Source organism: Hippopotamus amphibius, chromosome 14 (assembly GCF_030028045.1).
Source record: "Hippopotamus amphibius kiboko isolate mHipAmp2 chromosome 14, mHipAmp2.hap2, whole genome shotgun sequence".
NCBI classification, from domain to species: Eukaryota; Metazoa; Chordata; class Mammalia; order Artiodactyla; family Hippopotamidae; genus Hippopotamus; species Hippopotamus amphibius.
In genome coordinates this window covers 75,818,998-75,833,026 of record NC_080199.1, presented here as the reverse complement: position 1 = coordinate 75,833,026, position 14,029 = coordinate 75,818,998, and the positions used below count along the sequence as shown (strand labels likewise).

Below are 14,029 nucleotides of genomic sequence, written 5' to 3'. Positions count from 1 at the left end.
AGGATTTTCTTCCACGATGCTCAGCTGTGGAGATGCTGTCAGGAGAAGGCAGAGGCTGCATTTTTTCAAGGTTGCACATTAGCAAGGAGAACGATACGAAAGGAGTTGAAAGAAAGTGATTGTAATGGTGAACTACTAAATATTAAGCTGGATAAAGAATACAAAAGCCAAAGGGAGCTAATGGTTACAGTGAAGGTGAAAGAGTCAATGTATTAAAGGAATCGATGACGACTGAATCTTTATTCCTTCTCAAATTCTTGAGCAAATGAGCTTAAAGGCTAGAGACTGCGGTCACAGAATGTATAAGTTCAAAATGTTGGAGTCTGTGCTGTTTTTAGAAATTACAAGTCCCAGATGCATTGGGGAGTGAGTCAAAGAAACCCAATTTTTGAAATCAATGGAATAACATTACTTAAATTCAAATAGGTGATGATGTTTGTTGCTTAGCTGATTTTTAGAAAACGCATTATAAAAATAATACATACAATCATGAGAAAGATACGAGACATATTCCAATATTGGGGCATCTTACAAAATACCCGACCATGGTCATGAAACACAAGGAAAGTCTGAGAAAGCACCACACCATAAGAAGATGTGATAAAATGGAATGTGGTACCCTGCATGGGATCCTGGAACAATAAAAAGATAATAAGTAAAATTAAGAAAACCTGAATAAACTATGGACGTTAGTTAACAACGACGTACGATATCGGTTCACTAACCGAAACAACTGTACCACACTAATGTTTAGATGTTCATAACAGGGTAAACTGGGTGTCAAATATATGGGAATTCTCTGTACCATTTTCTAAGAAAAAAAAAATGTTTAAGTAAACCTCAAACCACCCTTTAAAAGCTCTATTAAGAAAATAACATTTATTAAGAAGTATAGTGGACTTCCTAGGTGGCGCAGTGGTAAAGAATCCACCTGCCAATGCAGGGGACACGGGTTCGAGCCCTGCCCTGGGAAGATTCCACATGCCACGGAGCAACTAAGCCCGTGCGCCACAACTGTTGAGCCTGTGCTCTAGAGCCCGTGAGCCACAACTACTGAGCCCATGTGCCGCAACTGTTGAAGCCCGTGCGCCTAGGGCCTGTGCTCCACAACAAGAGAACCATTACAATGAGGAGCCTGCACACCACAATGAAGAGTAGCCCCTGCTCACAGCAACTAGAGAAAGCCCGTGTGCAGCAATGAAGACCCAGCACAGCCAATAAATAAAATAAATAAATAAATAAATAAATAAATTTAAAAAAAAAAAAAAAAAAAAAAGAAGTATAGTAACGAAGAACGACCACCTCCCGTGCATTCGACACCCGGCTTTAAGATAGTCAAGATAGTTGAAGCTTCCTTTCTTTACGGTCCCCTTCCTACCAGACACGAACACGCTTCTAAATTTGATTTGCAGCCCCCTCTATCTCTTGACTGCTTTCACTGCATATGCACATACGCCTAAAGCAACACGTAACACTGTTCTGCAGGCTTGAAAGCTGTGCGTGTGTACATCGTCCTACTACGTGTGGCCCGCGTCGCCCCCTTCCGCTCCATCACATGTCCGGGCCTACTCTGGACTTCTCGGCAGGTAGTCTCCCACCGTACGAACGCCCCGCAATGCGCTGATGCTCCCAGTGATGGAAGTGTCCAACGTTTTGCTTCTACTAAAGCGCTGTCGTGGACATCCTTGCCGACACGTCAAAGTTCCTACAAGCTACATAATGAGGAACGGAAGGCTGGAATTTGGTACTTGTATGTTTTCGGTTTCGCTAGACGTGGCCAAACTGCTTTCCAAAGTGTCTGTAACACGCACAACCTGCTGTACCTGCCAGCAGGTGCGCAGCGTGCTGACGCACTAAGAGCATTTGAAACTGGACACACACAGCGAACAACACGCCTTCTTCGCCATGACGTAGCGTCCACGCGCACGTAACCGCTCCCGCAAACTGCGGTCACGAGCGCAGACGGAGCTCAGGCGACGCAGGGCCGGCCAGGCGCGCCCCGGCGCCCGAGGACGCACGCACACGCCCGCTTCCGGCGCAGCGTCTGACGCGGCGCTGACGTCAGCACGCCCGGGGCATCGGCGCTCGTGGGACGCCCTCGAAGGCCCCTTTCCGGGCTGTCTGGCCAGATCCCAGCGTCGGCTGGTGTCGGACTGTTACCTGCTTTTCGCAGGAGGGGAGACGATCCTCACAGGCGCTCCTGGCTCTCGGGGACGACACCCTTCCCCAGGAGAGAGGGGCTTGTCGGCTGGCGTCTCTTCAGGCGGCGCCGCGGGCAGCCCGCGGGCCCTTGTAAGGCGCGCGCGCGGCCCCGCCTCCTTCTTTTCGGCCGGAACCGCCATCTTCCAGGTACGGCCCGCGCGTGGCTCCCGGCGCCCGGCGTGCCTCCTGCGGCCCCTCAGGCGTGAGGGCCGGCCCTGCGGCCGCGGAGGCCGTGCGTTGGAGTGCTGGGGAGCGGGGTGGGGGCTGTCTGGGGCCCGCCGGCCTGGCCGGGGGAGCTGTGTCCGTCCCGCGCGGCTGCGGCGCCGCGGCCCAGCGGAGCGATGGGCTCGGGAGAAACGAGGCCGAGGCGACTCGGGTGCGCCGGGAATGGAATCGGCCCTTCCCGCGCCGCCTCGGCTTCGGCCCCACTCCCCCGGGCTGTCTCGGACGGGCTCCGGGGCCGCGTGCCTCCCGAGCGCCTTCCACGTGGTCTCTCAGCTCCTGGGATAGACCCTGAGCTGGGGCGCGGCGAGGCAGGGCCTTGGGGGCAGCGGGAACGGGCCGGAAACCAGGCGCCGCTTCCACGCTCCCGGGAGGCCTGGTGCGAGTGTGCGGAGCTCTGGGGTCGCCGTCGGAGGCAGAGCCGCGCTGCCGGCTGAGTCGACCTGCACGAGGAGCCCCGGCGCACGCGCTGTGGACGCAGGGAATGGTTTCCGGTCGCTTTAGTTTTTTCCCGGGACCGCAGTCGCACAAAAGGAAAAATATTTTGTTTGCCGCTGGTGTTGTCCTGTTAACACCAGAGTAGTAAGGGTTGAGCGAAGGGATTCCTGAATAGCTGTTTCTGATTTAGGGGTTTAGGGGGAACGTTAACTGAATAACTACTTGGTCTTAGTTTTGCATCTTCTTGTGTAGTTTTTGGCAGCTGTTAGAGTTGAGTCAACTGCAGGTTGCGCCCCGTAGTGGGTCCCACTTTTGGTGGTGGTGTATACGAAGCGTCACTGCCAGGGACGTTAAGTATTGTTAAAAACGCACTCAATTATGTGCGTGTTGGGTCGTGATGGATTTCTAACTTGGAAAATGGGTCTCGTGGAAGGAGTGTGGGCTCTGGGGTCAGAAATGACTTCCATTACTGATGCTGCCACTTCGTGACTCCTTTGATTGAGTTGACCTGCAGAGCATAGGGCATGTCTCCTCCTTTATGAACTTAATGCAGACGTAGACTTGAAAATTAAACAGTACTTGTACTTGATAGATAGCCTTCTTACCATTTAAAGTGAAGTGTGCTTTCGCTGTAACAGTGGTTTGGCCTTGACGGGTTAACGGAAACATTCTTCTGTCTCCTTGCCACACAAGTTACGTGGAAAAGGTACTTGGACATTACCTTAGTTGATTGTAAAAGTATTAACCCCGTTTTACATATGAGGATCGAGGGTTAAATGTAGGTTTCCCAGCAAATAAGTGACAAAACCTACGTCAAAGTCAGGTCAGTGGCTGTAAAGCCTCACATTTCCTGGTAAACAACTGAGAAAAGATATAAGAAGTGAGTTAAAGATTTTTGACAGTTATTAGACGCTGTATAAGAGAAATCTGTAGGTTGATGACGGGTTTAATCTGTTGTTTAAAAATGCAAGACTGAGTTTTGTCGTGCTTTGCAACAATGAACTGCCTTCTAGTTAGTAATACCAGTCTCTTGGCAGTCTAAGCTGGGTTCTACAGATGTAGTGTGGCAGAGGTCCTGTTGTGTTTTTATATTCTAACAGGGAAGGTACTGGTTTGGGTTCTAAAATCCAGTTCTGTTTCTTAGGAATTTTAGGCAATTTTGGCAGAAATCTTACTTGGTAAAATTACTGGATTTTACCATTTATAAGAACTATTGATTCATGAGCCAGCTTTTTATTTTTAGATAGTTGCATGGTTTTGATGTTGGTACTGAAATGAGTGTGTTTGTAATTACACGTTTTTTGGTTAAAGGGGCAGATGTCGATTTTGCAATTGTATTTGACTGTTTTATACTTTCTGGTTTCAGTAATTCGCCAAAATGACCAACACAAAAGGGAAGAGGAGGGGCACCCGCTACATGTTCTCTAGGCCTTTTAGAAAACATGGTGAGTACATCCACCCTCCTTGGGAGCAAGCAGGGCATACGTTTGTGTTTTATTACCTATGTATTGTGGTTCATATAATATGTTCTTAATAAATGGCATTAATTAATCAGCATCGATCTCTAACTTATTTTGCAGTAAATTAAAAGCATAAATTTTATGTAGAACTTCTAAAATGGTCTACTAGCAAGATTTTTAAAGTACACATAGCTATCAAAAAGTGGTGTGTGTTGAAAGCCAGTAAGATGATATGTTTCTTTTACTGTTGACTTTTTAATCTTGATATTGACTATATTGAGGATATTTGTTTGTTTTTTTGCAGGAGTTGTTCCTTTGGCCACATACATGCGAATCTACAAGAAAGGTGATATTGTAGATATCAAGGTAAATTATAAAATTGGAGAAATAACTACAGAATATCATTAGAATTTGGAAAAGTTGTGTTTAATGTTGAAATTTGAATAGTATGTATTGCGTCTTTTATATCTCCCCAATTGGGGGGAAATCCATTTCCTGAAAAAGAGCCCGTGAGAGTATAAAATGGCTATTTTAGTTTTACTTTCACAAACAAGTTTTTAAAGTGCTATTCTTGAGTCCAAGAATTTTCTCATTACTTGTTTTTAACAGCTATTGGAAAAATTGGGGGAAGGGGGGAGGATCGTGTGAATTAGTATTTAAACGTGTCTTGGCACTTTGGAGCTTAATGATGATTGTCTTTTTGATTGCTTAAAGCAACGTGAAAATGACATTTCACCGGCTCTGAAAGCTCTTGAGTTGCCATCTAAAGAAAAAGTCTTAGAATATCTTAGTTATGTTGGGTTTAAAAGGAAGGGGAAATTGCAGGCGTAACATTTATCTACTTTCTTAACAGGGAATGGGCACTGTACAAAAAGGAATGCCCCACAAATGTTACCATGGCAAAACTGGAAGAGTCTACAATGTTACCCAGCATGCTGTTGGCATCATTGTAAACAAACAAGTTAAGTAAGTAAAGTCATAGTTGTTTGTGGCTACTTAGTATTCCCTCACACCCCCCTTTCACTTTGCCAATTGGACTTATGTCTTTATTGGTCATTCAAGTGGGGCAAAGGAAATACCCTTTTAAAACTCAAGCAAACTAGGTGTTTGTCTTGTAACCTGTCAGAGGAAACATTATAATAAACTTACTGGAAAGTCTTGTGGGGTTTGTTAACTAAGCAGTTCTAGTTTTCAGAGTGTAAAAATTTTAATAAGTTGTAAATTTTATTGGTCTGGTTTTGCTTAAATTGTTTGGTATTTCAGAGTCTATCACCTCATCAAAAGAGAGCTTGAAAGTGGGGATGTTTGCCTCAAGGCCCCATTCAGTAAGATTTAATAAATGATTGTAAATACACCATCACCTTGTTGATTTATTCTATCTGTGGGTTAAAAAGTTCATGATTTAATTAATAAATGAAACTGTCAAAAGAATTTTCTGAATTTTAGCTGTGTTTTTGATGAAGCACTTAAGAGTTTCTTCTCTCCAGGGGCAAGATTCTTGCCAAGAGAATTAATGTGCGTATCGAGCATATTAAGCACTCTAAGAGCCGAGATAGCTTCCTGAAACGGGTGAAGGAAAATGATCAGAAAAAGAAGGAAGCCAAAGAAAAGGGTACTTGGGTTCAGCTGAAGCGCCAGGTGAGTGGAGTGCTTGGTGGGTTTCTTGGTGTTGCATATGTTAGTAGTTCTGGGAGCACTTTGAAATTGTTACAGTGCTTTTAATAATTCCCTTGCTTTTTTTTAATAGCCTGCTCCACCCAGAGAAGCACACTTCGTGAGAACTAATGGAAAGGAGCCTGAGCTGCTGGAGCCCATTCCCTACGAGTTCATGGCATGATGGGTGTAAAGAAAATAAAGGCCTGGACTCTGCAAATGTTTCTCTTCATTGAGTAGAAGTGTGTGTCCCCTCCCCAAAGAAGTATTTAAATCACATTTTAATTGTGTCCAAATTCAGTGGATGATGTTTTTTCAAATTTAGCAATTTTTCTTTCTGAAAGATGTGAGGTAGTTTGTTGTGCAGTGTATGCCATTGGTTAATAAACTGCCAGGTGTTATTTATGAAATATTTGTACTAGTTTGAATATAGTCTCTAAGCCTCTATGAAAAAAGAATTTACAACAAATAAATGAAAGGTTATCTGTTGCATTGTAGTTAAGCTCAGGAAAAGTTGATGAGGCATGATTGCATCATAAATAGCTGTGTTTTGAGGATCAGGAACTTTGAAGGCTGCTATTTAAAATACATTGTTTAAAGCCCCCTCCTGGTCCTTTGTGAGTTACATGCTAGTTCTGAATTGTTTAGACCTTTCATGCAGCAGGGCTCAGAAGTGTTAAAAACTAGAATACCTTTTTTTATTTAAAGTGATGATAAGCGTTTATATAGCATCTAATATGTTATGTGATGTTCTAAGCACTTTACATAATGTACTCATAAAAGACTTGGAATAAGTTCTCTTTGCCCATTTTACATGAAAGGAAGCTGAGGCAGAAGTAGCTTGCCCCAGGTTACAGGTTCGTGGTGTTGGACAAAGAGTCAACCCCAGGCAGTCTGACTGCATAATCAGATCTCAGTCATCAGTGTTATATTGCTTCATATTAATGGGAATGGTTTAAAGCTATTTTGTCTAGGTGGGGCACATTCTAGGTTTTGTTACTTCCTGGTTACTTTTAATTGAATGTGGTAAACATCCAGTAGGGAACGGATCACATCCCATCTCCCTGCCTTCTGTATTCTGTGATGATAACCTGTAGCAAGTTTATTTAAAATGGAAACCTTGACTAGAAACTGAGTTTTCTCACCTCACTGTTAGAATTGAGGACAAGAACCTATTTGTAATCTTAGTAAATGCTGTGAATAGGTAAAAACCCAGTGTTAGTGGCCTTCAGTTTTATCTAGTAAAGTGATGGTAATAGGGCTGCTTTGGAATCCAGCAAACCCTGGCTTTGAATCTTGAATACCTAACCTAACTCAATAAATGGTGGTTATTAATTGCCCTTAAAGATTCACATCTAGTGGTGGAGGGTTATGTTTAAACATGACTGTTGGTCAAAAGAAATTGTTCGCCACCACAGAAAACAATTTATAGGAAAAACCTTATAAATTGCATCAGTTGGCATTCCTGTTGTGTGTTTTTCAATTTAAGTTAATGGTACCACTTATTCACCCAGTTGAAGTCACTTAGCATATTTAAAAATTGTGTTTCATGAGTATCTTTCATAGCCATTTCTTCAGTCCTGCCCCTTTAGTCACTCTGATTTCTCCTGTAAACTGTTTGGCTTCATGTTTACTGATCCTCTTACTGTATTGCATATTGCTTAACCTGTGTGTCACTTCCAATGCCTTTGCAAAGGTTAATGAAAGTGCCCCCTGCCCCGCCCCGCCCCTGGGGCTGTGAAGATTTGATGAGAACGCATGTAAGACACATAACATGATGTAGCATAGTGAGTATCAGTAACAGCTTCATGGTCTGTATGTTGAGAAGTGTGCAGTTTCCCTCCACAACAGGAATGTTTTAGAAATCCAGCTAATGTATAACTCATAATAATTTAGTTTCTCAGGTACAGGTAATTATAGTCTGGTTCCAACGAAACTGTTTTTCTCTTTATGTCCTGTTCTCCTCCATGATGGCTCTAGCTATTAGGAAAATTGTGTTTATGGAGCTGCTCTGTATTGCCCCAGTTGTTCTGCACATGACTTGCCTTTGCCTGAAATACCTCACTTTGCTTGGTTCATTTGGTGGAATTCCTGCTTGTCCTTCACTCACCCTGAGTCATAGGTGAACCATCCCTGATTAAAGCATTTTAAGGAGAGAAATGAAAGTGCTTAGAGTCAGAGACGACTTCTGATTTGGATTGGCAAGGTAAAATCCCCTATATTTTTGTTTCCAAGACAGGTGTTTGCTTCTCACAGTGTTTATAATTTGTAAAAACTTCTGCCTTCCCCACTAGACCTGAGGTTAGGGTCTGTGCCTTAGATTTTGCACTTCTAGTGCCTGGCACATAATAAACACTCAAATGCTCTAATGAGAAAAGCACGGTTTTTTTTTCTTTTTTATTAAATGAATAGACATCTTTATGTTCAGTTTTATTTTCCTGTGGACTTCATAAAACTAATGTTTCTGAATTTTGAGGGTTAGCCAACCATTTTGCTCAGGAGTAATTGGGATTATTAAATTCTTCATGTGATGTGGAAAGATGAAGAGACTTCAAGCATTTCTTTGTTTAATCTCCAGCAAGTCATGTTAACCTTGCTTTTTCTGTTGCTGCTTCTGTAAAATGAGGGTATCCTCTGCAGGTAGGGATTGAATCAAATGATTCCTAGAGGTCCCTTCTGCGCTTTGAGTCTGATTCCGTGTTGACCTATGACTGAAAGTATAGTTGTGACTTGTCGGAAGGGAAATGGGGGGTGACATAATTCAGGAGGCTGGGTGAGGCTGGGCATTGGGGGGGGGCTGCGAGCGGCACTGACTGAGGGGAGGTGTTGTTAGGGCAGGTCATCAGGAAATGTGAGCTCTTCCATCGGACGTGTGGTGCCGCAGTTCCTAGAATACTATCAATGCTGATGCTATGCACATGCATAAAGCTTTCTTGGATTTTAGGATGGGTTTTCTCACACACACAGTACTTGAGTTTAAGATGTGTCTTCCAGATTCTTGATTCTTTTTGATTGCTTTCCTAAAGGGTTGTCCCAGTTTGCACTCACGCCATGAGTAGTGAAAACGCTTGTCTTTGCGCTCTCCTCAGCATTGATGGTTATAGTTTAGTGTTTGCTGATCAGGTGGGAGAAGATGCTGTTCTATTGAATTTGGCTTTTGTGAGCTTCTGGAACACTTGCCTGGTTTCCTCTTAACCTCCACTGCAGTCTCTGCTGGACCTTGCTTGTCTTTCTGACCTCCAGATACTGAAGTGCCTTTATTCTCACATTCAAAGGCCTGTATCATCTGGCCTCTGCCTACCTTTCTGACCTCATCTTGTACCACTTCCAGCCCCAAGGACAGATTCAGTAGGTTAACAGAGATGTGTTTTTACCTGCTCTACCTTGGAAGCTGGTCAAGCACCATTAGGAAGTTATAATCTAGGAGGAGCAATACAATCAGAAATCCTATTTAAATCAGGGCAAAATAAGGCTTCAAGGAGTGTAAAAGGACAGCAAAGGGAAGAGTTGGTATTTACAGGGCTCTTGTTTTCAGTGATTATTCATGATTTCTCGTTTGCTTCACCCTTTCCACTTACTGCTTCCTTGACTTAAGCTTACGGACTAGTGAAAGCAAATTAAGCAGTTTATCCTGTCTTCCTCATTCTTTTGTAGCTTAGATTCCCATTCTCCCACTGCAAATCTGGCTTCCGCCTACAGCACTAATGAAACGACCCCTAAGGGTTTACCAAACACCTGCTAATTAAATTTAGAGACTTTTTCCAGCTTGGCTTTATCTCCCTAGTGTGTGTTAGAGCCAACAAATTTTTTTCTCTTCCAGAGACTTCTGCGGTCATACTTTAGCCAAGTTCCTCTGTCTGACTCTGTGCATCCCCCCCCCCCCCACTCTGTATTTTCCTTGATGTTCCACATGTCACTCCTACGTTCTTTCTGGGTGTTCTAAGCCAGTGGTTCTTCAAGTATGGTTTCCCAGCTGGCAGCATCAACATCTGGGAACTACTGAATTAGAAATACAAGTTGTCTGGGTGCTTGAGGTGCATGCTCAAATTTGAGAACCGCTAAATGTATTATGCCTTCAGCCATCTCTAATACACTTGAGACTCAATGTCAGAGCTCACTTTCTCTGAAGCTCTGGATGTGTATTTCCAGCTCCTTGGGCACCTCCATTTGGTGCAACTGTTATACAGATGAGCTTGGAAGGTTTTATTAGCAGAGAGATTAATTAAATTCAAACCCTTGAGTTTTGACTAACGTGTGTTTGCTGATAAAATTATGCGCCTGCCCTGAAATGCAGGTCCTTAATGAGTAACCATCACAAAGTGTGAATTTGTAAATTAATCCCTTACTATACAGTTCCCTTTCTCACACTTACCAATGAGAATGAAGAAAAATATTCTTAACTGAAACTTTTCACCCTGTTCTTAATAAGAGCCATGGTTGTGAATGAGGCTGTGTGGCTTCGTGAACTTCTGATCTAGCCAGGTATCCCTTAAGGCCTTCTCTTCACGTTCAGTTGAACCCAGTGCAAAGGGTTGAATATATGACACTGAAATGTTCTTCTGAATGTTATGGCAAAAAAGCCCCTCAGTTTCATGTATCTTTTATATTCCCATTAGCATAGATTTGCATTTTTTCTGTACTAGGATGGGAAAGATTTTACATATAAACAATTGCTGAGGACTTCCCTGGTGGCACAGTGGTTAAGAATCCCGCTGCCAATGCAGGGGACACGGGTTCAAGCCCTGGGCCGGGAAGATCCCACATGCTGCGGAGCAACTAAGCCCGTATGCCACAACTGCTGAGCCTGTGCTCTAGAGCCCATGAGTCACAGCTACTGAAGTGTGTGCACCTAGAGCCTGTGCTTAACAGCAAGAGACGCCACTGCAATGAGCAGCTCACACACCACAATGAAGAGTAGCCCCCGCTCTTCGCAACTAGAGAAAGCCTGCACGAAGCAATGAAGACCCAATGCAGCCAATAAATAAATTTATTTTAAAAATTGCTAAAATTTAGCAATAAGCATCACTAAAATATAAAAAGGTTTATTTTTTTGAGCACAAGAGAATTTTAAGCTGAATTTGATTTGTTTGGGATATGAGTGTTCATAGCACATTCATCCCAGCCCCACTTAAAAGGGAAAAAAATTGGTATTGTTCAAGCAAGAAACTGTCAGAATCTTAGACAAATTGCTTGGTTATAAATAACAGTGAGGCAGCATCTGCAGCTGTTACTGCTGAGGTGGAGAAAGTGTGTAGAGGAGTGACTGAGCAGGCCAAGGTTCTGTGTTCTTTTCAAACAGCAACAGTGTGTGCTGTTTGAGGAGCAACGGATGGGCCGTCTCTCAAAGCCCCAAATGGAAAAGGCACCGAGAATCCTCTCAAAACTTTCCTAGCAAGAGTGCAATTTATGGAAATCATTCAGATTGGAAAAGAAGTGCCCTGGAGTACTCTTTGCTGTCTACAAAATGAGATGATTCCTTAGCTCAGGCGAAGATGTGATTGGATTTTTGCTCCTGAGAAAGAACAGAGTGCAGAATAATTGCTCGTGGGAGATGAGTAAGTAAACAGTTTGAAGATCCTTGAGAGCAGAGACCATGTCCCGTCCTTTGTGTGCTCCTAGCTCTGGCGCTTGGATGTACTAGGGGCTGCCTCCTCAGGAACAGTTCAGTGGTGCTCAATAGCCTCTGGGTGGTTTCTGGCGTTTGTTGCCATCCCCAGTCTGCTCCCCACCCTTTGGGTCATCTAGTACATCCTGATCTTGCCATATCCTTCCTGCCTTCCTGAGTTTGCCCATGCTGTTCCCTCAACTAGATGAGACATCTCTTCTACCCTTGTGTTAACATCCATCAAATATGTCATTTCTCCCTGTAGCGCTCCCTCATTATCTGCCCCCCACTTTACATCAGAATGCTCGTGTAAGATTCAGGTGTACAGCACTACAAATCGACATCTTGTGTACATTATAACGTGATCACCACCAAAGGTATAGTTGCCATCCATCACCATATGTTTGACCCCCTTCATCCTTTTCACCTACCTCCCAACCTTCTTCCCCTCTAGTAACCACCAGTCTTGTTCTCTGTATCGGTGAGTTGTTTTGTTTTATAAGATCCCACATATGAGTGAAATTATTTGGAATTTGTCTTTCTCTGACTTATTTCACTTAGCATTATGCCCTTGAGGTCCATCCATGTCACAAATGGCAAGATTTCACTGTTTTTACAGCTGAGTAGTAGTCTATATGTATATATATATATATCCACATTTTTATTCATTCATCCATCAATGGACACTTCCATATCTTGGCTATTGTAAATAATGCTACAGTGAATGTAAGGGTGCATATGTCTTTTCAAAGTAGTGTTTTGTAGTGTTTAGATCAATACCCAGAAGCAGCATAGCTGGGTCATACGGTAGTTGTTATTTTTTGAGGAACCTCCATTCTGTTTCCATAGTAGCTGCATCAGTTTACATAAGAGTTCCTTTTTCTCCACATCCTTACCAACATTTCTTTCTTATCTTTTCGGTAATAGCCATTCTGACAGGTGTGAGGTGATCTCTCATTGTGATTGATTTGCATTTCCCTGATGATGACTGATGTTGAATACCTTTTCATGTGCCTGTTGGCCGTCTGAATGTCTTTAGAAAAATGTTTATTCAGATCCTCTGCCCATTTTTTAATCAAATTCCTTATTGTATGTGTGCTTCATACATTTGGATATTAGCCCCTTACTGGATATATGATTTGCAAATATCTCCCATTCAGTGGGTTGCCTTTTTGTGTGTTTTTTAAGTGTAGCTGATTTATAATATGAAGTGCACAATATGGTGATTCAATATTTTTATAGATTATACTCCATTACATTTACTACAGGGACTTCCCTGGTGGTCCAGGGGTTAAGACTCTGTGCTCCCACTGCAGGGGGCACAGGTTCGATCCCTGGTCGGGGAGCTAAGATCCCACATGCCGCTTGGTGCTTGGCCAAAAAAAAGTTACTACAAAATAATGGCTATAATTACCTGTGCTATGCAATATGTCTTTGCATACGTAGTAGTTTGTATCTCTGCCTTTTTGTTTTGGTGTCTTTTGCTGTGCAGAAGCTTTTTAGTTTAATGTAGTACCATTTGTTTATTTCTGCTTTTGTCTCCCTTGCCTTTGGAGTCAAATCCACAAAAACATCACTGCGACTGATGTCAAGGTTGTTGTCTATGTTTTCTTCTAGGATTCTTATGGTTTTAGGTCTTACAGTCAAGTCACTAATTCATTTTGAGTCAGTTTTTGTCTGTGGTGTAAGGTAGTGGTCTAGTTTCATTCTTTTGCATGTTGTGGCTGTCCAGTTATCCTAACACCACTTGTTGACAAAACTGTCCTTTCTCCATTGTATGTTATTGGCTCTCTGGTCGTAAATTAATTGTCCATGTATGTGTGGGAAAAAGCAAGACATTCAAATTGGAAAGAAATAAAACCGTCACTATTTGCAGATGACATGACACTATACATAGAAAACCCTAAAGACTCCATTAAAAACTGTTAGAACTAATAAATGAATTCAGTTCAATATACAGAAATCTGTAGTTTCTATACACTAGTAAACTCTCATAAAGAAAATTTAAGAAAATCCCATTTACAATTGCATTAAAAAAAAAAACAACTAGAAGTTCAACCAAGGAGGTGAAAGACCTGTACACTGAAAACTGTAAGACACTGATCAAAGAATTTGAAGAAGATGCAAATAAATGGAAAGATATTCCACAGTCATGGATTGGAAGAATTAATATTGTTAAAATGGCCATACTACCCAAAGCAATCTACAGATTCAGCTCAATCCCTATCAAGTTTCCAGTGGAAGTTTTCACAGAACTAGAGCAAATAGTTCTACAACATATATGGAACCAAAAAGACCCTAAATTGCCAGAGCAATCCTGAGAAGTCAAAGCTTGGAGGTACCATGGTCCCTAATGTCAAACTATAGTGCAAAGCTATCATTATCAAAACAGTATAGTAGTGGTATAAAAACAGGCACACAGATCAATGGAACAGAGCTGAGAACCCAG

At 42.6% G+C, this 14,029-nt stretch overlaps 1 protein-coding gene and 2 non-coding genes across 4 annotated transcripts; all 3 read left to right on the top strand.

The window, feature by feature from the left end:
- The first annotated feature begins 2,223 nt into the window (after nt 1-2,223).
- RPL21 (ribosomal protein L21) lies at nt 2,224-6,195 on the top strand. 2 transcript variants are annotated; one of them, XM_057707699.1, is made up of 6 exons: nt 2,224-2,349; nt 4,229-4,307; nt 4,627-4,688; nt 5,176-5,288; nt 5,810-5,960; nt 6,070-6,195. In XM_057707699.1, exons 2-6 carry the CDS (start codon nt 4,241-4,243, stop codon nt 6,157-6,159), a joined length of 483 nt encoding a protein of 160 aa, XP_057563682.1. In that variant the 5' UTR covers nt 2,224-2,349; nt 4,229-4,240; the 3' UTR covers nt 6,160-6,195. The 2 variants fall into 2 exon arrangements, with proteins under 2 accessions (XP_057563682.1, XP_057563683.1); XM_057707700.1 differs by lacking the exon at nt 2,224-2,349 and adding an exon at nt 3,550-3,568.
- LOC130836046 (small nucleolar RNA SNORD102) lies at nt 5,002-5,072 on the top strand. The gene has a single exon (XR_009049109.1). It is a non-coding gene; the product is annotated as a small nucleolar RNA SNORD102 (small nucleolar RNA).
- Nucleotides 5,333-5,459, top strand: LOC130836053 (small nucleolar RNA SNORA27). Its single transcript, XR_009049115.1, has one exon. It is a non-coding gene; the product is annotated as a small nucleolar RNA SNORA27 (small nucleolar RNA).
- Nucleotides 6,196-14,029: the final 7,834 nt, after the last annotated feature.